The sequence below is a fragment of the Brassica rapa genome, chromosome A03, assembly GCF_000309985.2.
Source record: "Brassica rapa cultivar Chiifu-401-42 chromosome A03, CAAS_Brap_v3.01, whole genome shotgun sequence".
NCBI classification, from domain to species: Eukaryota; Viridiplantae; Streptophyta; class Magnoliopsida; order Brassicales; family Brassicaceae; genus Brassica; species Brassica rapa.
Window position 1 is genome coordinate 10340200 of NC_024797.2, and position 23775 is coordinate 10363974.

At 37.5% G+C, this 23775-nt stretch overlaps 6 protein-coding genes across 6 annotated transcripts; 3 read left to right on the forward strand and 3 right to left on the reverse strand.

Annotated features, from left to right (window-relative positions):
• Positions 1 to 1020: 1020 nt before the first annotated feature.
• LOC103857953 (ubiquinol-cytochrome c reductase complex 6.7 kDa protein) lies at positions 1021 to 1913 on the forward strand. The gene is made up of 2 exons (XM_009135208.2): positions 1021 to 1261; positions 1651 to 1913. Exons 1-2 carry the CDS (start codon positions 1142 to 1144, stop codon positions 1705 to 1707), a joined length of 177 nt encoding a protein of 58 aa, XP_009133456.1. The 5' UTR covers positions 1021 to 1141; the 3' UTR covers positions 1708 to 1913.
• Positions 1835 to 12188, reverse strand: LOC103857954 (protein SRC2 homolog). Its single transcript, XM_009135209.3, has 2 exons — positions 10836 to 12188; positions 1835 to 10622 (listed from the first exon to the last, which is right to left on the reverse strand). The coding sequence occupies exons 1-2, from the start codon at positions 11296 to 11298 to the stop codon at positions 10084 to 10086; spliced, it is 1002 nt and encodes a 333-aa protein (XP_009133457.1). The 5' UTR covers positions 11299 to 12188; the 3' UTR covers positions 1835 to 10083.
• Positions 12189 to 12429: 241 nt separating this feature from the next.
• Positions 12430 to 14109, reverse strand: LOC103857955 (protein SRC2 homolog). The gene is made up of 2 exons (XM_009135210.3): positions 13443 to 14109; positions 12430 to 13245 (listed from the first exon to the last, which is right to left on the reverse strand). Exons 1-2 carry the CDS (start codon positions 13894 to 13896, stop codon positions 12683 to 12685), a joined length of 1017 nt encoding a protein of 338 aa, XP_009133458.1. The 5' UTR covers positions 13897 to 14109; the 3' UTR covers positions 12430 to 12682.
• Positions 14110 to 14375: 266 nt separating this feature from the next.
• On the forward strand, positions 14376 to 16340 carry LOC103857956 (probable E3 ubiquitin-protein ligase RHC1A). The gene is made up of 2 exons (XM_009135211.3): positions 14376 to 14579; positions 15083 to 16340. Exon 2 carries the CDS (start codon positions 15198 to 15200, stop codon positions 16149 to 16151), a length of 954 nt encoding a protein of 317 aa, XP_009133459.1. The 5' UTR covers positions 14376 to 14579; positions 15083 to 15197; the 3' UTR covers positions 16152 to 16340.
• A 232-nt stretch (positions 16341 to 16572) lies between these two features.
• Positions 16573 to 19445, forward strand: LOC103857958 (phosphatidylinositol 4-kinase gamma 1). Its single transcript, XM_009135215.3, has 2 exons — positions 16573 to 17568; positions 17656 to 19445. Exon 2 carries the CDS (start codon positions 17774 to 17776, stop codon positions 19361 to 19363), a length of 1590 nt encoding a protein of 529 aa, XP_009133463.1. The 5' UTR covers positions 16573 to 17568; positions 17656 to 17773; the 3' UTR covers positions 19364 to 19445.
• A 200-nt stretch (positions 19446 to 19645) lies between these two features.
• LOC103857957 (protein kinase and PP2C-like domain-containing protein) lies at positions 19646 to 23027 on the reverse strand. Its single transcript, XM_009135213.3, has 11 exons — positions 22685 to 23027; positions 22490 to 22607; positions 22236 to 22402; positions 22084 to 22151; positions 21777 to 22000; positions 21583 to 21634; positions 20882 to 21428; positions 20692 to 20758; positions 20392 to 20611; positions 20092 to 20292; positions 19646 to 20014 (listed from the first exon to the last, which is right to left on the reverse strand). Exons 1-11 carry the CDS (start codon positions 23010 to 23012, stop codon positions 19820 to 19822), a joined length of 2187 nt encoding a protein of 728 aa, XP_009133461.2. The 5' UTR covers positions 23013 to 23027; the 3' UTR covers positions 19646 to 19819.
• Between the last annotated feature and the right edge of the window lie 748 nt (positions 23028 to 23775).

Below are 23775 nucleotides of genomic sequence, written 5' to 3' on the forward strand. Positions count from 1 at the left end.
GGAAAGATTACCGTCAACAACATGTTCTGTTGGGAAACTTCCTCATGAACTAAAATGCCCCTTATGAAAAGAAGTGATGAGAGATGCTGCTTTGACAAGCAAGCGTCGTTTCCTTGAAGTTTTTGTAGGCTTGGAGTGTTTGTAGATTGTCAAGTGTTATGTCTTTGTGTGTAGATTGTTACGCTTGGAATGCCGAGTGTGTCGCCAATTGAAAGAGTTGGAACTTATGTGAGTCCTGAAGAATGGAATGAACTGATCAGTGATCCAGAAACTGCGAGATCTCTTTTCAACTACCTTGCTAGCAAAAAAAGATTCAGTCAAGATCTTGTGTCTTTGTTTACTCTTGGAGAGAATGTTTCAGGTAGTGATTGATGTGCGCAATACCTATGAGACTAGGATTGGGAAGTTTAAAGGAGCTGTTGATCCAAGAAAGAGCAATGAGAAGCTTGGTTCTTTAATGTAGAATGATGCTTTTGGTTGTTGGTGGGGGTTTGGATATTGATATACCTCTTTTTGTTTTTTCTAAAAGCGAATGCTGGTCCATTTTTATGTTTGAGAGGTGGTTTAAAGTTGATCATCAAGGAAATGGAACTCTTGGGGTCAATTTGAATTGGAACTGGGATGAAGTTTTCTAGTCCCTTTTGGACTTTATAGAAGTTTGGGTCGGATTTGGATAATAATAGTTTGAGTTTGGGTTGGATTTGGTTAATAATAGTTTAAGGGTAAATGTTATAACTTTGTCAAAAAAAATTTAATTAAGATCCAATTTTAAGTATTTCATAGTTGAATCAAAATAAGAAATTAAATATTGTTTAGGTTTTGTTATGTAAAAATTATGTATCAGATTTATTTCAATTTTTTTTGAGTTGTCACATTTTTAAGATAAGTCATTTGGGTTTGGATCGGGTCTGGGTTTCAGCATTTTGGGAAAACAACGAAAACAGCATAAACGGCACGTTGTTCAAGTTTTCACACGTAGGACGGCAGCCAGTGTGAAAAGTAGCGTGTCGAAAGAAGTCCCTTTTAATGGGGGGAAACATTCGTCTGCATTGATAATCGATCGTCATTTCGTTTTAAGGATCTTTGTGGGGCTAAACTGCTAAAGTTGATTCGATAGAGAGAGAGAGAGATCGAAGCAGTTATGCCAGGAGGAGGAGGAGGTGCACTCAAGTCCTTGAAGCCAAAGATCCAATCGGTGGATATCCAAGCCGCCGCGGGATGGGGCATCGCCGCCGCAGCCGGCGCCATCTGGGTCGTCCAAGTAAGTCGTCAACTTGCCTCCTTCTCTGGATCTCTTGCCTTTTCAATTGGACGGAGAAATGATGATTTCATGCGTTAACACTTTCAAAATCGTTACATGTTTATTCATAAAGGCGGTAACTTTATGGTGAATCCAATTCATATGATCATTATCTTTAGGATGGTTGGTTGATTCCTACTTTTTCTTTAGACTGAGACATGAACTAGTGTGTGTACTTGTTGTTTTCCATCTTTCTGTTGAAGTTTAAGTCTTTACATCCATTACTGACACTCCATTAAAGACAATGTTCTCTCAGCTTGTGGTTTTGTGTTATCAAGAGATTAGTAGGTCCCTTTAGCTCTTTTGACTATTTTCTCCTTCGCTGACATTAATCTTTGCCTATCTCACAGCCTTTTGATTGGATAAAGAAGACGTTCATTGATAAACCTGCAGCTGAAGAGAACTGAGTGAGAGAGATCATCAAAGACTCTCACTGAACAAACTGATAGTTTTTTTCTTTCTTTCTTTCTTGTTTCTAAGTTTGTTTATCGCATCTTTTGCGATGAAGCTGAATAAGTTTTTGTTCCTTTATGGGTCTTCTCAAATGTTATAACACAAGAAAATTTCATACACTCCCAAATTAATCAGAAAAGAGAACCCATTTTGCTTTTAATTGTATGTTGTTATTTCAATATGAACATAAGGAGAGCTGTGATAATGATTTAGATTGCTGAGCTTAAGAGCTCGGAAACTTTTATACTTGTCAAATGAGCAAGACCTGAAGCCCCTTCGCATGGGGCGTTAAAACTTGCAGACCAAACCACCGACCAAGAAGCCTTCATTCATCACTCTTTCGGAACACACTTGCTGCAAACACTTCTGAAAGAACTACAAAACTGAATGACTTTTGGTGGAATGTGCACCACCAAAAGCTTCATGTCATAATGAGGAAACAAACCACAAGATCGATAAATGAGAGACTCACCAGTTGCTAAACTACGCTCTAATCAACTCACAACATGCTCTAATGTGCCACATTAAGTCCTAAAGATAGATATATAGTAGACTTATAGCTAATAGCTGAGCGGCTAAACTTCTTGGAAGCTTATCACAGTCCTATTATTCCTTCCCATTCACCAAATTTATATGACCAACTAATAACATCTCTAATCTGCTACACTCAGTCCTAGGCTAGACATAATAGACCTATAGAACCCGGGTTGATTCGTGTCGGGTCGGGTGGAGGACCCTTTTTTTTTACTTACCGCGTCTTCTTGAATGAAGAAACAAGCACAACACAAAGGACCCACAGTGTAAGAAAGTTCAAAACTCCATGCCCACTGGCCACTGCTACTCTCTGGTCGGTCAGATGACAGATTGGCAGGGGTAAATTCGTCATTTTAAAGCTCTTCTTGTGGTTGTTTAAACTCAGACAATGGTTGTCCTGCTCCGAGAGGAAGGAGGACTTGACGTAATCTTTTTTATATCTGAGTTGGGATCAATCTTGTATGAATCACACACCCATTTATATCTTTTTGGTTCACTGAGACCATGAAACTTTGTATGCTGCTTTACTTTTTTACCTAAGTATATGTGACGATCACGAATCTTATAAATAACAATAATATGTGAATCTTTACACAACCATATGGTTGATATGTGACTTTATGAGAGGTCGTATAAAGTTTGTTTGTAGTATCATGCCATCGACCAGTTGCATTATCTTTCTTATGGCATAAGCGCTATGAATGAACAGATTACGAAGATTCACTACAAAAAGAATGTATATGAAATGTTACTATTAATTATTAGTCATCATTTATCAATCATAAAAAACATGACTATTTTGTAAATAACTTGATTAGCTCTTGATAATATAATTTGCAGTTTCTCAAGTATAATTAGGACTCAGTAAAATATTTGGGATTCTAAAATTTTGAATTTATAAGTTAGAATATATGGATCTGCTTAAGATGTGCTTTTCATATATGGCTTATTAAAAATAAATTTTAAAAATATATTAATATATAGTAAATAGAAGGTTACATGTATATATATGTATTAAAATATTACATAATCTGTATTTTCAAGAATCAGAGTATTTTTTAGTATTTTATGTTTAATATGCAAGAAATAAATGACTCCACACTAATGAAAACTTTTGAGTTTTGAATGCTTCCAAAACATATTCAGTATTTAATACACTTTTTGACTAAATTTGAAAGTATTTAATACTTGGGGTGTTTATATATTTTTCACTTGGAGAAATGTCTTTTTTTTTTGGGAGAAATGTGTGTTCACGAGGTTGCGAGATTCTTGAATGCATAAAGACAACGGTAGCATTATTTTTGGGGACCAGTCATATAATAGATACACTAATCATCCTGATTCCTAAGTGTACAATAATATGATTTCTAGCTACTCATGTTTCATCTCTGGTCTACTCGTTAATCTAAGCTTAAAATGAATAAGAAATCGAATAAAAAAGACTATAGGTACTAAAAAACATTATCTTAATTCTCAAGTTCTTCCACCGCTCATTAAATATGATCCAATATAAAACTAAAGAACCTTAAAAAGCTGGCTGATGAACCTTTTATTAGCTCTCTCCCATCAAAAATCAATCGGCAAAAACCTGAAAAATAACACAAAATTATACAAGTCGCCATCTTCCTTTATATATCATAATATCATACATTATCATGTATGTGAGATATGGTGAGAGATGAAGAAACAGGTAGCTTTCCCTGACTCTCATTGACCCAACGTCACCACCATCATTCATCATTTATCATCATTATCACCATCTCTTTTGTTTGTTACTTCTTTGAACCACTACTTGCTAAAACCTAGCTAGGTACTAGTGTAGTTATATCCACACTTCTCCTTTTTATATAAGTTATTGTTCGTCATTAATAGAGAGCAAGTTAGGGTTTTCAGACAGCTCCAAAAATCTGAGCTGGTCATGGAATCTCAAGATCCATATATTGTAAGTGTTTTCTTATCATCACATCTACCATTAGTTTTTATTTGCTTGAGATCGATCTCTTTGACTTTTTTTAAATCCGGTTTTAGGGTTTTCTTGACTTCATCTTAGGATCTTCTACTAAATCTACGACTTACCTTAGATCCCAACTTACTTTAGATCCAATATATATTTCTTATACATAGCCCACAAGAAAATAAAAGTTTAGTCTTTTCATTTCTGTGTTTAGGTTTTTTCACCTTGTCTAAATCATGATTCAAGAATAATGTCATTAAGGACACATATTATGCATGATTGATGAAGAAACCTTTTTCTAAATCCTTATAGATTTTTTATTGTGTAACTGTATTTGAAAACAGCAACTTCTCTATGATTTTGGACCCTGATCTCTTGCACAAAACTCTCCAGAAACTGAGGATCTCATGAGAAAATTGAATAACCTTGGCTTATAATTACCAAATGGTCAAACAAAATTATGTTTTTAAGGCAAAAAATTATGTTGTCTTTCTGTATATTTTCTTGTTTTATGTTATTATGCTCTGCAATGTATGGTGGAATCTTTTCGCACATGTTTTGGAGACCTGTCGTTTGCCAATGCATATATTTACTCAAGTGGTTATTATTAATGTTGTTAACTTGTTATTAATATGAGGACTGTTCATATGCACAGAGCTTACATCATTCACAAAACAATATAATTTTTTTAACAGAAAAAGCATTAAAAATATGTTTATGATTTCAATGTTTGATGAGCTGTTCGTCCCCTGTCCTCTCTTGGCAGCCTCTTCTTGACAAGACCCATCAGTAGTCTTTCTTGTACAGTAAGACTTCTTGCTTCCTGTGAAGTTTCAAACATAAATCTCAGCATCCAAACCTTGTAAGTTGATTCCCATTTACAAATATTTGTATATACTTATATCATAGTTGGCATTCTCTGCATTTATAAATACATGCAAATACCATTTCAAACCAAATGTTCAATTATAAGTACATAGGCAGATGTCTTGGTCACATGTCTTTTTTATCGCGGGATAGCTATAAACAAAATAAAAGTGCATGTGTTTGAAACTATGCCTTATTTGTTCTTCGTACAATCAATTGAACCCAAAGTTGCTTTTATATAAATCTTGCCTTTAGTGCTTCAAGTGTATGTAGGGAACTATATCAAGATAGATATAGAAGGAGATTCTTTCAGTCCAATCATGGATAGAACAAGAAGAGAGTAGAAATATCTGCCGACTCATCCATCCAAACACTGGTGGTAAAAAAGACAAGAAATTTTAGGCCACAGTGACTGTGTGAATGATGCGGGAGATGTTTTTCATCCTTCTTTATCTGTGTTTGGACTGAAGGGAGCTCCTTCTTTCTCTACATGTTTCAGTTTTCTCATGTCATAATATATCATAATATATTTGCATTTTAGACACGTCGATCACTAGTGCAAAACTGACATTTAATTGAATAGGATGGATTTGCATTTACCTCTCTAGCTGTGAGAATTTAACTAAGGAACATAAGTATGTAACTTAATTAACCGTATGATTTAGAATTTTATGTGAAACAACCTATCAATACTCACTAGCTAGTGTTGTGTTCAAAGAATATATAGTCATATTTACAAGCTTTCTTCCAAAGATATATACACCCCTAAGTTATAGATACAATTACGATGGTTTTTTTTTTCATTTTTCTTAAAGACGTGTACTCTTGTTTTTGGGAATTGAAATGACACAATATGGGGAGAGAACTGTTTTCTTGCCTTATTCGTATTTTGTAAAATAAGTAACTTTTGTACTTGTTAATTTGTATTTTCCCGATGACTGGAGATGGAGCATAGAATGCTTAACAACTTCACATCGTCCTTTTTAAAGACTTCACACCGTCCTTTGCTTAAATCACTCACCGTCCTGAGTGTAAATCACTCAATGGTTAATATAAAGTGTTAGCAAAATATGGAAGGGTCAATCCAGCTAGCCAGTCCTATCAAAATATGAACGTGTGCTGGTCAAGTAAAATGTCTTTTACATACCCGACAGTTGTTTTAATAGGCTCACAACTTTATTTCGGGGTTAATAATTGGCTTGCGACTTATTTTGGGTCAATAATTGGCTTCCGACTTTTTGGTGTCAATTATTGGCTCACAACCACACAAAGACCTAATCGGGTTACGCCTAAATCCTATAAAATGCATATTCTGAACTAGTTTTTATAGACCGGTCATGCCAAAACAAAAACAAAGGTAATTAGAAATCGATTTGTAACATCATGATGAATAACTCGACAATAGAATAAATTTATGTTTGGAAGTACATCGTTTAAAACTCGCATGTGATTAAAATATAGACCTCGTGCACTATCTCGAGTTGTTATTTTAATATTATTTTCAAAGGTAATTATGTGGTTCATCAGTGTCTACAATAAGTGAGACTTACGTAAAAAGACACATTCTGAGTTTTGTTTACTCTATAAGACACAAAGCAACTTTGACACACTTTTTCCTGCCAGCTGTTTTTATTGAGACGGAAATAACCTTGGTTATTACTAAAGAGAAAAAGAACCAGTTACCTTGTAATTGCAATAAAAGATAAAGCAATAAAACAAAAAGTTAGATATATGAGTTTATGAGAATATATCGTGAACGTCAGATCATCTTGAAAAAAAGCAGATCCAACGATCCGGAGATGTGTTGATTTGTGGACGAGTTTTTGTAGATGAATTCTCATGGACAAGGTTTCTCGTAGACAATTCGTGGACACTATATACGTGGACAAACAAATTGGTAGACAAGAGAAGCTTTGATAACATGATTTTATCGAATGTTATAGAAAATAATTGCCTTCTTTGTCTGTCTAAGAAGAAAATGAGAATTGTTTATTAACTTCTTGTATACTCGATTTAGATATTTGTAAATTGAATAAAGAAGAAATTTTTTTGTGAATCAATAAATTATGGATCTAATTCGTCATCTAGTAAAATTTTTTTATAAAATCATTCATCATTCATCAATATCATGAAACAACGATTAAGCTTTTCTATGGACACAATTCAGTGGTCAAACACACTTCTCTAGACACAGTTTATGTGGATGTGAAAATGTTACAAAATTTTCTGTGGACACCGTATCTACCACCACCTTCTCCTCCTTATGTCTTCCACCTCATATTCACATCCACCACCACAACATCCACCAACACGGCATCCACCAATACGGCATCCACCACCACTTCCTCCTCCTCGCATCTTCCACCTTCGTATCCACATCCACCACAACAGCATCCACAGCCACGGCATCCACCACCACATCCTCCTCCTCACGTCTTCCACCTCCGTATCAACATCCACCACCATAGCATCCACCATCACGACATCCATAATCACCACCAGCTCTTCATCCTCACGTCTTCCACTTCTGTATCCACATCCACCACAACGGCATCCACCACCACCTCCTCCTCTCGAGTAGCCACCTCCACCACTGTTTTTACTCTCATGAACCAAGATAAAAAATCAGACAAGAAATTAACTTACCATATATGAATCTGTTAGATATATCTATGAAATTAGGAACAGAGAGTCATAATTGAGAATGGATTGGAGTTTCTGAATTCATGGTGTGACTTACCAATGGTCGAGTATGAAGAGTTGGCGGACCAGTTTCAGATCGAACAAAAGCTAGAGGTGGAGACATAAAGCAAAGTGATGGAGATGTCGAATTTGAAAAAGTGGATTAGGATTCGGATCGATCTGTGGTTTTAGTAGAAGTTGGTGAAGAGCTAAAATTAGGGTTCATGTTTGGGGGTAATCGATTTTGAAAAGGGGATCTGTCTTACAAAAGTGAAAAAGATTTCATTATATTTCGAAATTTTTTATTTTTCTCACTAGTTTTCTAATCGTTATAATGAAAATGAGAAAATCGGTTGGTTTAGTTTCTTGGTTTTACGATCTAGTTAAACACTTATCCAATAGTTACTCTTTACATAGATAAGGGGTAGTTATGACAATTTATTAAGAGAAAGTGTCTACTTGGGCCAAAGTGTCTATGAGAGTAATTCATAACTTGGAATGTGTCTCTGAGAGTAAATTTCTCCTACAATAATACAGATATGGAAACGCAGCAAGTGGTTCATGCAGGGTCTACAACTAATAATACAGATAATCCAGCATCACGTGAGCTCCAACTAACCAATACCTTTAAGAGAAAGGGCATCATAGTATCATTTGGTCGAAGGAAAGAAACAAATAAACAATATGTCTGAATTTAGGGTTTTTAGAATAAATTTGAGTTGAGGCCCGTGGTTACGGACAAAATGTATCATCTTTTTACGTGTTTTTCTTTTGAGAAATGGGAATGTCAAAAAAGAATACATGCATGATAAAAAAAATGCAAAATGGTTTTGCTAATTAATTATTACAAATATATGATACCTTAACATGTTTCAAAAAGTACATTTATAAAAGCTCAACAAATCTATTGCACTTATAATCTACAAAATGATTATTAATTTATAAGGATAATACCATTACTGTTACTGTTGAAATTATTGTACTGTGAACAATGTTCTAAAATCGGTTTAGTCTGTGTATAGGTAGAATCCCCCCAGTCAGCAAATTGGGTTTGAATTAAATATTTTTTCAAAAGAGTTCAAAAAAATCGGTATATGCGTCCGTATAATCATTGGTCCTCTATAAGACGCCTAACAACTTCATAGTCATTTCTTGAACATTGATCGTGAAATATCAATGTACCTAATCTCATTTTCATAAAGATCAATACAATACTACATATATTACTTTATCTACCTTAGAGGTTTTTCTTTGGTGGTATATAAGCTCGATTTAGTTTTTGGAATGGTTGAAAACATTAACTTATGTATATAATTTTTATAAGATAAATTAATCTTCTTAATCTATCGTATACGGGTCATTTTATAACCTCCGTTGATATACAAGTGTAGTACTTTTCGAAAATGCAAATTTTGAAAAGACCCTATACTAGTTGAATATAAATTCGGTTTTTGGATCTATGGCATGACTTATAACTTTTTTCAGGTCCATATGTTTCTGTCTTCTAAGGTAAGACATAAGCCTAAGATTTTCTTCTGGGCGTTTCCTGACATCAAAGGCCTCAGTCCTCTCCTATTTAATTTTCATTGGTTTTTTTTTGCTAAATTAATTTTCATTGGTTATTATCGAAAACTTTTTTTTTACATGAAAATGGTGTAGGACCTACATTATTATTGCTAGGGACTATGTACGTAGAGCTACATGTCAAGATTCATACCCATTAATTTGCTAATAAACATCATGTTATGTAAATATTCTAACAACACCATATAGAAAGTAATAACAGTTCGATCAAATTCCCTAAGAAACCAAATGGGACCTCTTATCATATCAAATACATATATAGTCTTATAATTTTTCAGATAATCTCACAAGCCTTGTTGCCATTTTACAACTCAAGAGTGTGACCCAATGGAGTATCAATGGAAATGGAGCCATTTGAGATAGAAATATTTGGGAGAGATAAGTCGAATCCTCCTGACCAGAGCCAGGCTTGGACATATTTATTTGAAACATTTGAATGAGGACCCCATTTTATGAGGCCCCACTTTAAACAGAAAAATCTGTATATGTATATATAAATTTTGATATAATAGTATATAAAATAAATATTCATTAAAAAAGTAGGTAAAAATGTAATTTATAAAATTTTAGTTTTTGGAAATGATTATAAAATATTAGATAAACTTTATATTGGTATAATTGATATTTGAATCAATTTTATACTAATTGTTTTAAAAGAAACTTGCAAAATTTATAAATCAATAATAAATAATTCATCAGTAATTTTTTTTTATTTTGTATAGGGCCCCGAAAACTTCCCGTCCGGCTCTGCTCCTGAGATATAGTCCTTGCCATAAAAAGCTGCACCAGCTCCCAGTCCTGGTCCAGGCCTTGCTCCTCTTCCTGCTCCTCCAGATGATGAGGATGATGGAACGTTCACAGCGTTCTCCAACCTCGACATGTATGAAGGCATGTAGCCTGCTGGTGGTGGTGGTGGCTGCATTGGTGCAGATGGATCGTAAGGTTGTTGCATAGGTGGAGGAGGGTAGTAAGGTTGCTGCATCGGTGGAGGAGAAGGATAGTAAGGTTGCTCCATTGGTGGAGGAGGAGGATAGTAAGGTTGCTGCATCGGTGGAGGAGGATAGTAAGGTTGTTGCATTTGTGGGCAAGCATTGCTCGTTAGAAAATTAGGCATTGGTGAGTGGTGGTTATTTGGCGGGGCTGAGAATGAGTTTGGATTGTTAGGCTGGTTCAATGAGGCAAATGGATGCTGTGATGAACCGGACATGTAACTTGAGTTGTTAGAGAGCATGACTCCTCCAAAATCTCCTGAGAAGAAGAAGAAGAACAACAAGAATGATGAGAATTCTCTTACAAACAAACATGTAGATTGATCCCATTAGACACACACCCATCTACACTCAGTTCATTCTACAGATTCTAGCGAGATTCTAGGTACTTTTAATCAGGGTTTACTGTCTCATGGTCCAGACAAATGCCTAAGAAACATAATGACAGTATCATAAGCTCAGAGACATTTACCAGTAAAACCTCCAAAGTCTTGTCTTTCAGCAGATACACGGACCGACACATCAACAAGTCCTTTAGGCTTACTTGAGTTCTGCTTCCTGAGCTGATAGCTTCTGGTTTCCTCAAAAACAGAACTAGAAGAACTCTGGTTCTTATACATAGCAAGAAACTCCTTCAAGGGAACAGTAGCAGAGCCATGAAGCCTCTTCGTTAAGAAGATTGGCTCTCTGCTATAAACCTCTACGTGCAAGGCATGAATCTTGGAATCACCATCATCGTCGAGTGAAGAAATGAACTTTGTTCTCCAAAGAGGGTTGTCTGATCTTGAATCATCGATTGTGGTGCAGTATTTATCTTTTGGATCGATCCATCCAACAGCGAACCATTGGTGTTTCAGTAGTGAGGATCCAAATCCGGATCCAACAAGAAGTTGTCGTGCTGATATCAAACTGATTTCAATAAATATTTTGCCCATTGGTTTGGATTTGGTGTGACGAGAAGGTATAAAGTTTTCAACGTTAGAGAATAATTCAAAACTAAGATTCTCTCTAAACAATCTCTAAAAAGTTTTATCACAATTTGACATTTTCTTATATACAAGTTAAGATAATTACTACTCTCATTAGGTAACATATATTTAGATGACTCATAAATATTCTGTCTAATCCTAATCCATGACTCCTACATAGAAACCATGACTCGATAAAATTTTTAAAACTTGTGATTCAAGCTTTTTTCAAACTAAGTCAACAGTTCGCAGAGACTCAAAATATAGTACTAAACATACACTAGTGTATGCGAAAATTTAATTTTTGATAATCAATATTTTTAAATCTAATCAAATTCATTTGCATTAAAGTCAAGCAGGTGCAATTTTAAAACAAATTTTCTTAATAATGCTATGATGAGATTAATCAAGTGCGTCCTTAGTCCTTACGCAGTTTAGCCTTAGTCCAACGGCACGGCGAATCCTTCCACCAAATATAAACGACATGCGGTGTTGTCTCCAATTTAAGAAACGACACAACATGTGAAATCTAGCTTTATGGTGGTTAAAGAGCCAATAGCTTGCGGCCCACGGAGGCTCAAAACAAACATTGTAAAACCTTTGCTGTGCTGAGTATTGATCTCACTCGAAAAATTTCTTGCTTTACTTTTGTGTCTAGGTGCTTATTAGGATAGTCCCAGAATCTTTTGTTGTTTCATCTGAATGAAACTCGAGCAAAACCAAAGAGGATTGTGTTGCCTTTCTCATCACTCAAATACATCTGTTCTGGCTTTGCTTTGGTCTTCTTCATCTTGGAGAGATTCGAGTTGAACATTTTGGCTGTACTATGGTACAAACCATACATGCCCATGATGCTAGCGTCAATGCGTACTCGGTTGGTATCACCAGCGTGGATGGAATTTATCATAAGCCCAATTCTGATTTCTTGTGGAAAATTCACTTCATTGTGTATATATATTATAATCACCCTGAGATCTCTCCTCAGTGTTTATTCATTTATTCTCCCTACCACCCCCACAAAGCTCTGTAAATAACAATGTCTACGTGAAATAGATTTGGTGAGACTGCATACGATTTAATTCATTTCACATTTGCCAATTCCAGTGAATGACCTGCATTGTTATTACTCGTGACTATGTACATAGAGCTTTACATATCAAGATTCATCCCCCATTAGTTTGCTTATAAACATCATGTAAATTTTTCAAGCAACACCATATAGAAAGTTTGATGGAATGACCTCTTATCATATCAAATACATATATAGTCTTATAAAGTCTCACAAGTCACAAGCCATGCCGAACAAGTTGTAGCCACTTTTCATATAATTATTCAGGAGTCAGGAGTGTGATCAAAATGGAGGATCAATGGAGATGGAGCCATTTGGGATGGAAACATTTGGGAGAGAGATATTTGGGATGGAGAAATTTGGGAGAGGTAAGCTCGTAGGTAAGTCGAATCCTCCTGATAGATAGTCCCTGCCATAGAAAGCTGCAGCAGCTCCAACTATTGCACCAGCTCCCAATCCTGCAGAACCCCCTGGTCCAGGCCTTGCATACCCTCTTCCTGCTCCTCCAGATGATGATGATGGAATGTTAACAGCGTTCTCTGATCTCGGCATGTATGAAGGCATGTAGCCTGCGGTAGAAGTTGATGGTGGTGGAGGAGGATAGTAAGGTTGCTGCATTGGTGGAGGAGGAGGATAGTAAGGTTGCTGCATCTGTGGGGAAGCGTTGTTCGTTAGAGGATTAGGCATTGGGGAGTGGTGTTTATCTGGCGGGACTGAGAATGGGTTTGGATTGTTTGGTTGGTTCAATGAAGCAAATGGATGCTGTGATGAACCGGACATGTAGTTTTGCCCTGAAGTGTTGTTATAACCGGAGTTGTTAGAGAGCATGACTCCTCCAAAATCTCCTGCCCAATAGAATAAGAAGAACAATGATGAGTGTTCTCAGCAAAGTTGCTGTCTTTCAATACATTCATCCCATTACACACATACCCATTTACACTTAGCAAGCTTCTAGGTATAAAGGTTAAAACTTTTAATCAGGGTTTACTCTCTCATGGTCAAGACAAATGCCAAACTAACATAGTTTCAGAGAGACATTTACCAGTAAAACCACCAAAGTCTTGTCTTTCAGCAGATACACGAATCGAAACATCAACAAACCCTTGAGCCTTACTCGAGTTCACCTTCCTAAGCTGATAGCTTCCGGTTTCCTCAACAACCGAACTCTGTTTCTTATACTTAACCAAAAACTCCTTCAAGGAGACAGTAGCAGAGCCATGAAGCTTCTTCCTCAAGAAGATTGGTTCTCTGCTATAAACCTCAACGTGCAAGGCCTGAATCTTTGAAGCATCATCATCATCGAGTAAAGTAGCGAACTTTGTTCTCCAAAGAGGGTTGTCTGATCTCGAAGCGTCGATGGTCGTGCAATACTTGGATTCTGGATCGATCCATCCGACGGCGTACCATTGGTGTTTCAGCAGCGAGGATCCGAATCCGGTTCCGACGCGGAGTCCTCGTGCTGATATCAAACAGATTTCGATGTGGGTTTTTCCCATTTTGATTGATTCGAGGTTAGGAGAAGGTTATATAAAGTTTGGAACTTTTTTAGAAATCTTAGGGGTTGAGTTCTTTGTTTCGACAATGGACTGAGAGTGTGAAAGAGTAAAGGGGTAAATGAGAATCTTCGGACACAGCTTACTAACAACGAGGATGACCGACATTATAACCTTTTTGACATCATTATTAGTAAGAAAAATTATTCAGCTAAAAATAATCTTCAGCAAAAAAGAGTATAAAATTTCACAAATATTGACTCATCCAATTATAATGTTTTTTAACACCCCATTCATAATGTTTTAAATCAAAATTTAATATATAAAAATAGCACATTTTTTAAAACAAAACAATTATCTATCTTTTTTTTTGAACAGAAAACAATTATCTATCTAAAATTAATTTTTATATTTAAAAATGTGTAACCAAAAAAAAAAACTTTTTTATTCCATTAATAGCCAAAATAAATGAATTTAAAAAAACTTAATATTAGTGGAGAAGTTAAGAGGTGGGGTCAAACAGCGAGAGTTTTCAGTGCGTTAATTACACAGAAACGAAAGAGATTCTTCTAGACTCGTTCCTCTACTCTACTACGTCTTCGTCTTCTTCTTCCCCCAAATCCTCTCTCTAGGGTTTCTCATCTGTCTTCCAGATCCTCCAATCTTTACTTCTTCCAGATGACTAGGTAATCTCGTGGTCTCTGAACTTGGCTTTTGTCTTGATATGGTTATGTACTATTGAAACTCTTTTGATTTATCCCTTCTTACATCTGTTGCGTTGCTTGTCTCCTTGCCCTTTCATTCATTCTTTCTCTCTCTCTCTATATATAATATGGTTTAGCTAGAGAAGGTGACTTGCATCATTTAAGTTCCGAGTTCATATCCAACTTCCGACAAAGCTGAAAACTTCATGTTCGGCCTTTGTGTGTTAATTTAGCAGCTAGACTTTATAGTGCCTGTTCGGTTCATGATTGAGTGATATTCGTTATGAAAAGATTCAAACTTTGGCAATATAGTGTTGTGGCAAACACTTAGCTTGATCTCTATTTATTGAAGTTAAGTGTTTGAACTTTGTAACGTGCAATTAATTGATGTAAATTCAAAGTTAAAGAACTTTCTCAAGAGTCTTTGGAGTGTCTACTTGGCAATATGTGGATAAGTTATGACCAACATGTACTCGCTTTTGCAGGCTTATATCTGTAAAATGAGCTAAACTTCTAAGGGGATTCAAGAAGAGGATTTAGTTGTTGTCAGTTGTGGTCTTGTTTTTGAGTGCGCAGAAGGGAACTTACAACAGTGAGAATATGTCAAGCGGTGGAAACACCCACTGGTGCCATAGATGCCAGCGTGCTGTCAGGCTACACGGACGAGACCCTGTATGTTCTTATTGTGGAGGAGGGTTTGTTGAGCTGCTTGAAATCCCTCAAGCCAGCCCATTTGATATGTTCAGATCTCACAGGGACGTTGTGGAACGTGATCCTACTTTCGATCTCATGGATGCTTTGTCCGACTTTATGAGGAACCGAGAAACCAGAGGAAGATCCATCAGCTCTGGTCCTGAGAACTTCCCTGGTCTGGCTCCTTTATTGATCTTTGGTGGTCAGGTTCCTTACAGACTATCTGGAGTCGAAGCACTCTTCAATGGCGGCTCACCAGGCATCGGCATCACACGTGGTAACAACACTGGTGACTATTTCTTCGGTCCTGGTCTTGAAGAGCTCTTTGAGCAGCTTTCAGCTGGGACTACTACTCGCAGAGGACCACCACCTGCTCCTAGATCTTCAATAGATGCATTGCCTACCATCAAGATCGCTCAGAGGCATCTTAGGTCTTCGGACTCCAACTGTGCTGTGTGTAAAGACGAATTTGAATTGGGAACAGAAGCGAAACAGATGCCTTGTAACCACATCTATCATTCTGACTGCATTGTCCCGTGGCTGGTTCAGCATAACTCATGTCCGGTCTGTCGCCAAGAGCTACCATCAGGTAGAGGATCTTCGAGTAGTCAAAACAGAACCACCACCAGAAACAACAGAAGTAGTAGTAGTAGTAGTGGTAATAGCCGTGAGAGCAGCAATGAAAGAAGGAATCCTTTCTCTTCCTTCTGGCCATTTCGTTCGTCTGGTTCAACCTCAAACTCCACACAGAACCGTGGAGGGACAAGAAACTCGGATGGAACCGATGAGAATCATAACTACCATCAGCAGCAACAGCAACAGTCACATATGGGTTATGGTGGGTGGCCTTTTGATTACTAAAGGTGAAGCTAAAGTAAAAAGACTTTGGTCTCACTATGTGTTCTATGCCTTGTGTGCCCTTGAGCTTTCTTCTCTTATCTCTCTCTTATTCTCTCTTATCTTTTACTGTAGATTTTCTGCGTCTGTGTAAAACCGTATCATCATTTTCTATATGCTTTATGTCAATGTTATTTGGGTGGGTTTGATATATATCTTCGTTACTATAAAAGAAACTCGTGTTCAGAAACTGACGGTGCGGAGCGATCGAACGAATCAAGAAAGTAATATCTTCCACAAAAAGTCATTGTTGATTGCCTACGTAAAGTGATGATGAATATACAACGTTGACGAGAATCTTAAGTTGTCAACTTGTCATGTATAACAATTCTCGGCTGCACTCTCCAAGACAGCACTCACTACCTCTAGTTGTCTCTAGACTTACAGTTTGAGCAAGCAAAGGTGATCATCGTTTCCAGATGGTAAGCATATTGCTTGATGCCAAAGCAGACTTTCCTGTCAAATATCTTTTTATGTATGGCGTGTCATGTCAGATGGCAATCGAGAGCTTTCTCTCCACTCCACCAGTAGCAAACAGAAATACATTGTCATGTCAGATGTTTTGTTTCGAGTAAGTAACATAGACAAGCTATGAACTAGATAGATATTAATGTGACAGGATCAGATTTTTCTTAAAAGATAATTAACTTTGTTGTAGAAAATGCTATGGAGGGGTGCTTGTGTTGCAGTTCCCATGTTCTTTGGTAAGTCAGAAGATGAGGTTGGTGTGAGAGACGTAGCAGACATTATGCATAGGATGTTGATTATGAGGCCACCATGAAAACTAAGCTTTCAATTGCCAAGAAGAATTTCTAAAATGATCTTTGACATTAAACTCAAGCTCATTTTAGAAATTCTTCTAAGAGGTATGTTTCAAAAGCTCTGGATACCTGCATAGAACTTCTGCCTCCAAAGGCTCACATTCAAAATAGTATAAGCTCTCAACTCCTTTGTTCACAAGGACCATTAGACATACAAAAACTATGTGTTTGTTGTTAACGATCCAAAATAAAATATTGTGATAGCTTCTTAGCTATTTTCAGTAAGTGTCTATTTTAAGCAAAAACTCTCGTTTTCTGTTCTTTTCTTTACCTCAGAAAAACGCGGTAAAACCTATAACGTGCCAAACAAGAAAGACATTTATAGCATTACACAAACAGATTTAGATGCAAAGGGTTTGAAGAAAGAGAAAAATCAAAAAAGGAAAAAAAAAACAAAAAAGAAAAAGGAGAAAGAAAGTATCGTTCGGAAGAGGGGAGTCTCAGGAGAAAAAACAAAAGAGATAAGTTTTTTTCCGGTGACAGTGTGTGTCGGCTTCTCTGAAGCTCCCTTCTGTTGTTTCAATCTTTCTCCGTTCTCTCTACTGAATGCCTTCATCAGGGTTTGTTTGATTTTACAATACCTTCTCCCTCAAGCAATCATTCTCTTCTTGTTGTTTTCTTAGGGTTTCCTTGTGATTATATTGCAGAAAATTGCGGTGATTCACACATAAGCACAATGGATTCAAGCGAAGCAAAGGACACACCATCTTGTGACTGTATAAAACGAGTTCTTTAGTTGTGTATATAAAAAAATTAGGTTTTGGTATGAATTGCTTGGCTACGACCTTAATCATCACCTGCAAGACTACATTGATCTCTGATATGGCCGTGGCTATTGATCCATTCAGTGACCAGTTCCCTTACTTCAAACGATCCTCACAAAGATGCAGACTCTTATCCCTAACCAACCTTGACTTCAACTTCCTTGGATCTAGCCTGGCGCAATCCTTAAATGGAATGTCTCAAGATGACAACATCCATCGCAGCGTCTCCTCTCCTTGCTTCTCCATAGCTGCCTCTGCTAATATGGAGGAAGATAAGAAGGCAACGTGTGCTCCACGGATTGAGATTCTTGGTGGACAGAGTGTTCCCACCGTCCGTGCCCTTGTGGCTGAGGTGACTATGGCTATTGTATCTGGAGCTCAGCCTTTGCTTTTACCAAGTGGCTTGGGAGGTGCTTATCTTCTCCAAACCGGAAAGGGTCATAACATAGCTGTAGCTAAACCGGTTGATGAGGAGCCTTTGGCCTTAAACAATCCTAAAAAATCTGGAAGTTTGATGCTGGGGCAACCGGGAATGAAACATTCTATTCCTGTTGGTGAAACAGGTATCAGAGAGTTAGCTGCTTACCTTCTTGATTACCAAGGCTTCTCTAATGTCCCACCAACAGCTTTGGTTAGCATCTCGCATGTCCCGTTTCACGTCAGCGACGCCTTCTCCTTCTCCTCATTTCCCTATAAGGTTGCTTCCTTGCAGCGGTTTGTGTGTCATGATTTTGATGCGGGAGAGTTAGGTCCAGGAAGCTTTACGGTTAGCTCTGTTCACAGGATTGGGATACTTGATGTGAGGGTCTTGAACCTTGACAGGCACGCTGGGAACATGCTGGTGAAGAGCTGTGATCAAGACAAGCGTTATAACCGAGTTGGAACCGCTGAGCTTGTGCCTATAGATCATGGTCTCTGCCTCCCTGAATGTCTAGATGATCCTTACTTTGAGTGGCTAAACTGGCCTCAAGCTTTGGTTCCATTCACCGACACTGAGCTGCAGTATATATCCGATCTGGACCCTTTCAAAGACGCGGAGCTTCTGAGAAGTGAACTACAGTCTTTGCCTGAATCTGCCATAAGGGTCCTCATTGTCTGCACGGTTTTCTTGAAACAAGCAGCAGCTGCAGGGCTCTGTCTTGCAGAGATAGGTGAGAAGATGACAAGGGATTTCTATAGAGGTGAAGATAGTTTCAGTCTGTTGGAGACACTCTGCACCAAAGCGAAAGCAACTGTAGCAGTTGACAAAGGAAATGAAGTGAACGCGGAGCTCGAATGTGAAGTGGAGATAACAGAGGTCTTTCATGTATCTAAACCACCTTTGGCTCCAAAAGGGCCACGTGCAAACTCCATACCTGCTTCAATGCTATCCTCACAGAACCAGCGGATTACTGTGAATGCAAAAGAAAAGAAGAGAGGAGGCACCATGAGGAGCAGGAGCCCACCGATGCGTGTGAACCATGCTGAATCAGAAGGTGTGTCTTTCGGGGACATGACAACAGTCGAATGGGACATGTTCCTGCAGAGCTTCCAGACACTTTTGCAAGATGCACTGAGCAAAGGGTCAGTGCCAAGATTAGGAAAACAATAATAAATAAAAAAAGACAGGAAAACAACTAACCCAAGAGATGAAATCTCAGGAGGTTAAATCTTATAGAGGTAACAAGTGTGCATTACTGCCAAGATGACCATAGTGCAGGGCTGTAGGCTAACTATTAATACCTTAGAAAGCATATGGATTCTGAGACGAGCATACTCAAGCCGTCCAACTCCATTATACTTCTTATTTTTCTTCTTTCTCATCCCTTATTGTATTACACTATTCTGAAACATTAAGTACTATAAATTTCTAAATAAAACACACACAATCAAATTGTAATAAAGCTGATGTAATCAGGAATATATGCACTCAAGTTTCCCAGTGCTTTACATGTTCATATATTCCTCTAATGAAAGAATTACACTTTGTACTGGTTGTTCTCAAGTTTCATGAAAAATAATTTATATGCAAGGAAGTTGCAGCTAAATAATGTGTAAGAACTGGCTACTAGTAAATCCTTTCAGCTGTAGATACTGGCCGCAGGAAGACAACAATGACTGTGATGTTATCACCACTACCACGTGCTGCAGCCTCTGTTGCTAATCTCTTGGAACACATTGAAGGTTCTTTTACAGTATCCCTGATTATACCAATAACTTCCTCATCGTTCATAACATCCCAGAGCCCGTCGCTCGCCATAACCTAACCAAGTCTTACCTATTATTTTTCCCAACTGACAAGTAATCAACCCAAAATATCATGACATAAAATTTTGTTACCAGAAACTCATCATCTGCTGATAGAATGGTCTCGCTGATCTCTGGTTCTGCGGTTACAGCTGGCTTTAGGTCATCATCTCCTATCGACCGGGTAACCTGAAGACCAGCAGGAGCAACTCTCCATGTGTCAACCAGCCATTCAATACGTCCACCTTCTCCAATCACACGATTTCTTTCTTCAATACAGGTTGCAAGATGTGCCTGATTTAATATGCCAGAGGTGAGTTAAAGGGAAATAGCGACCGGGGCTTTTAGGTGATAATAAATTAGCACATTTCAGTAATGACAGTCCTATCTCACCTTACTTAGAGCAAAAGGGCAGCCGGCACGGCATAAAATTGCCCTGGAGTCACCAACATTGGCAACGAAAATCTTATTGTCCACTAGGAGAGAGGCTATAGCAGTACAACCAGGATGCCAGTCTTTCTGACTCACCCTGTTTGATTGACGATGGGAGTGAATTTCCTTTCTGAAAGCTAAATCAGTCCTGACAAATGCTTGTGACAGTGCCTCTTGAGCGCTGAAATGAAACATATGAATGAGTTTTTGAACAAATCAAGCTGAAGAAGTAAGCCGGAAACGCTTGCGCTTAGCATTAACCTTGTGGAAGATAAGCTTTGAATTAATCCTGGCAAAGCTTTAGCAGAAAATTCAGCAGCTGCAGCACCTGCATGTCATTAGGGTGCTATTATAAACACTATCTGACGAATAACTAACGAATTTTGAACAAGAGGTGTGTAAAATGATGGATGTTTGATGCATGCTGAGTTAAAAATGGTTGTTAGTATACCTCTGTGGCCATCAAATATAGCAAATAAGTGAATGTTCTCTTCATTACACATGTGGGGCATAAGGAAGTGTGTATCTTCCATGGATTCTCTTTTTCCACATGTTGCAAAAGACCCACAAGAAACTATAGGGACATATCTTGAAGAGTCATCTGTTGAACGAGACCATGATTTCAGATCAGGGGCAGTTGAAAGAGACGATTTCTTGGATAAACACTCCCCTTGACTGGACCAATTAATGTTGTCTCCGTAATCTCTTGTATTTTTGATGGCAACCTCATCTTTATCGCTCCTGGAAATAGAAGTTGTCTCAAGGAAATGACTTGGCTGTTTTTCTCTCTCTAGCTGCCAAAGTGATTCTAGTTCCAAAACCACATCGTCTGAAGAAGGCCGCTTAGAAGGATCAGCTCCCCAGCAACTTTGTATAAGATCCAGCAAACTCTTCGGAATGTTTAATCCAGTTTCAGCAAGAGCAGGTCGGAGACCAGAAGACACAATGGCAGCTGTAAGTTGCTGCTCTGTGTAATTCATCTCTAAAACAGTGTGAGCCTGCCATCCAGATATATTCACTGTGTAAGGAATGCGTTTATATGTAATTGAGCTACACATTAGCAATATATACAAACAGTTATATATATGCGGTTCAAGAGCTTCTAACAGGAATGGTCATGTTAAAATGCGAAATGAGGAAATATATTTTAACCTGAGCTTCTGCACGAAGATCAGTATATGGAACAACTCCAGTTAAAAGCTCACTGCAATGTCGAAAATGGAACATTACTTCAAAAGCAAAGATCTTTTAAGAAGAAAGCTAAATACACCGCAAACAAATTTAAGCATCTGAATGAAGAAACGAATGCAAGAAAGTTTTCAACTTCTAGCCAAGACAATTCTTACTTGATCAAAATCCCAAAGCTATAGATATCTGATTTCTCAGTAAACATCTCTTTCCTAAGTATTTCAGGGGCCATGTAAATAAGTGTCCCAACCATATTCTTTTTGTGGAAACCACCGGTTGGCTTCCCAGAGGATCTCCAGTTGTGTAGATTAACTTCTCGCAAATCCTTCTTGTATTCCGCTAAACCGAAGTCAGCCAGATATGGGGACAGCTTCTCGTCAAGCTGCATCAATAATCAAAACCTCACTTAAGCTTCACATTAAGAAGATAAAAACACTCCAGGTGATGGAAGAAGAGTATCATTACAAGACCATTAGCTGGTTTCACATCTCTATGAACAATCCCATTCTTGTGGAGATATTGCAATGCCTTAGCTGAAAAAAAATGAGTGATACAGACTTAGAATCATATATGTATCCATTGAGAATCCATCATCATAAGGAGATGAAGTCATATACCCAACTGAAGCGTGATCGTTAGCACTTGATCAACACTAGGAGACCACTCCTCCACGTGTAACTTCTCAGCTAAGTTCCCAGACTCATACAACTCAAAGAAAAACAAGTAATTTGGAGGCTTGGCGTGTGCTGCCACTAGCTTAGCCACACCTGGATGATCAAGATTGCTTTCACCAAATCCAAAAAGAATCAAACTTTGTGTTGAAATGTGTTAAAGTAAGAAACTTTTTCAAATGGGTCCAAAGAGATTATACCATAAGAGCTGTAAATGCTTATGGAACTTGTCGAGGTCATCGGAAGTAGACAAGATTGGCTTCTTCGCGGCGACTCTTCTGCCGTTGAGGATCGCTTCGTAGACTACACTCTCTGATCCTGAAACACAATGCTCACACCAATCGAATTCAGAACCGGAGGTAGACGGAGAGAGAGGTGAGAGCTGAAGCAGTTACCTTTAGCGATTGGGGAGAGAAGAGTGAAGGAAGAAGGAGAGAGATGAAGAGGAATCGATTCGCTGGTGCAGCATCCTCTAATGCAGGTGTTTGGTTCGACGATTTCCATCGCAATTTTTATCGGAGCCGGAAGAACGAAGCTCAATGTGGTAAAATTGATCCAGTGATGATGATAGTGGTGATGACGACAATCGATTGCGAAAATGCATGCCGTTCCTTGTGAATAAGACACAGACAAATCTTGCCGTTTTGTTTTTGGTTTTTTTTTATCTCTTTGACTTTTCAATGAACGACCTTTCCCGTTCAGGTGGTGACACGTGTCATTCATCCCGTGACTTGTCACTTTCCTTCTTTAAACGTCAAGAAAAGACCGATGAAGCCATAAGCTAGAGTATGTTTATTGTAGGTTTTTTTAGGTTAGGTCTGGTCTCTTAGCTTTTAATTAAAAAAATTAAGAGACATTTTTTAAATAAAAGATATAAAAAATGTTTAGGTTGAGTTTTTTTTCTTTTAGCTTTTACTAAAAAAAATTTTAACTAAAAAAAGGTAAGAAACGTCTCTAATTTCTATTGGGGTGTTTTTCAAAACAAACCCATATTTTCAAGTCAAACCCAAAACCAACCCTTTTTTTTTGTCCATACTATTCATCAATAAAATTTCCATATTATCCTTATATTTTTGAATTATTCACAAAATTGCCATTTTATTTATTTTTTTTATTAATTTCGAAATTAACAAAAAACCAAATACACCCTAACAATTTCATCTTATTTACAAAAATGCCATCATCATCAATTTTTTCAACCACCATGAACCACCATTTTTGAGCTCTAAAACTCTAGAATTCAATTTTCAACCACTTTTTTTCTCATTCTAACCCAAAAAACTACATTTCTTCTCATCTCTTCTACATTTCCATCTAAAAAACTCTCATAACTATCATTTTCATAATCATAAACTTCATATTTTCGAGTTTCTTCATTAGTGAATCGTTAAAGATGCTTTTTTTTTTGCTCATATTTGGAGTTTGGACGGTTGAAAAGGTTGGAAACGAGCTTTACACATGAAAAAGGTAACTATTTCCATGGTTT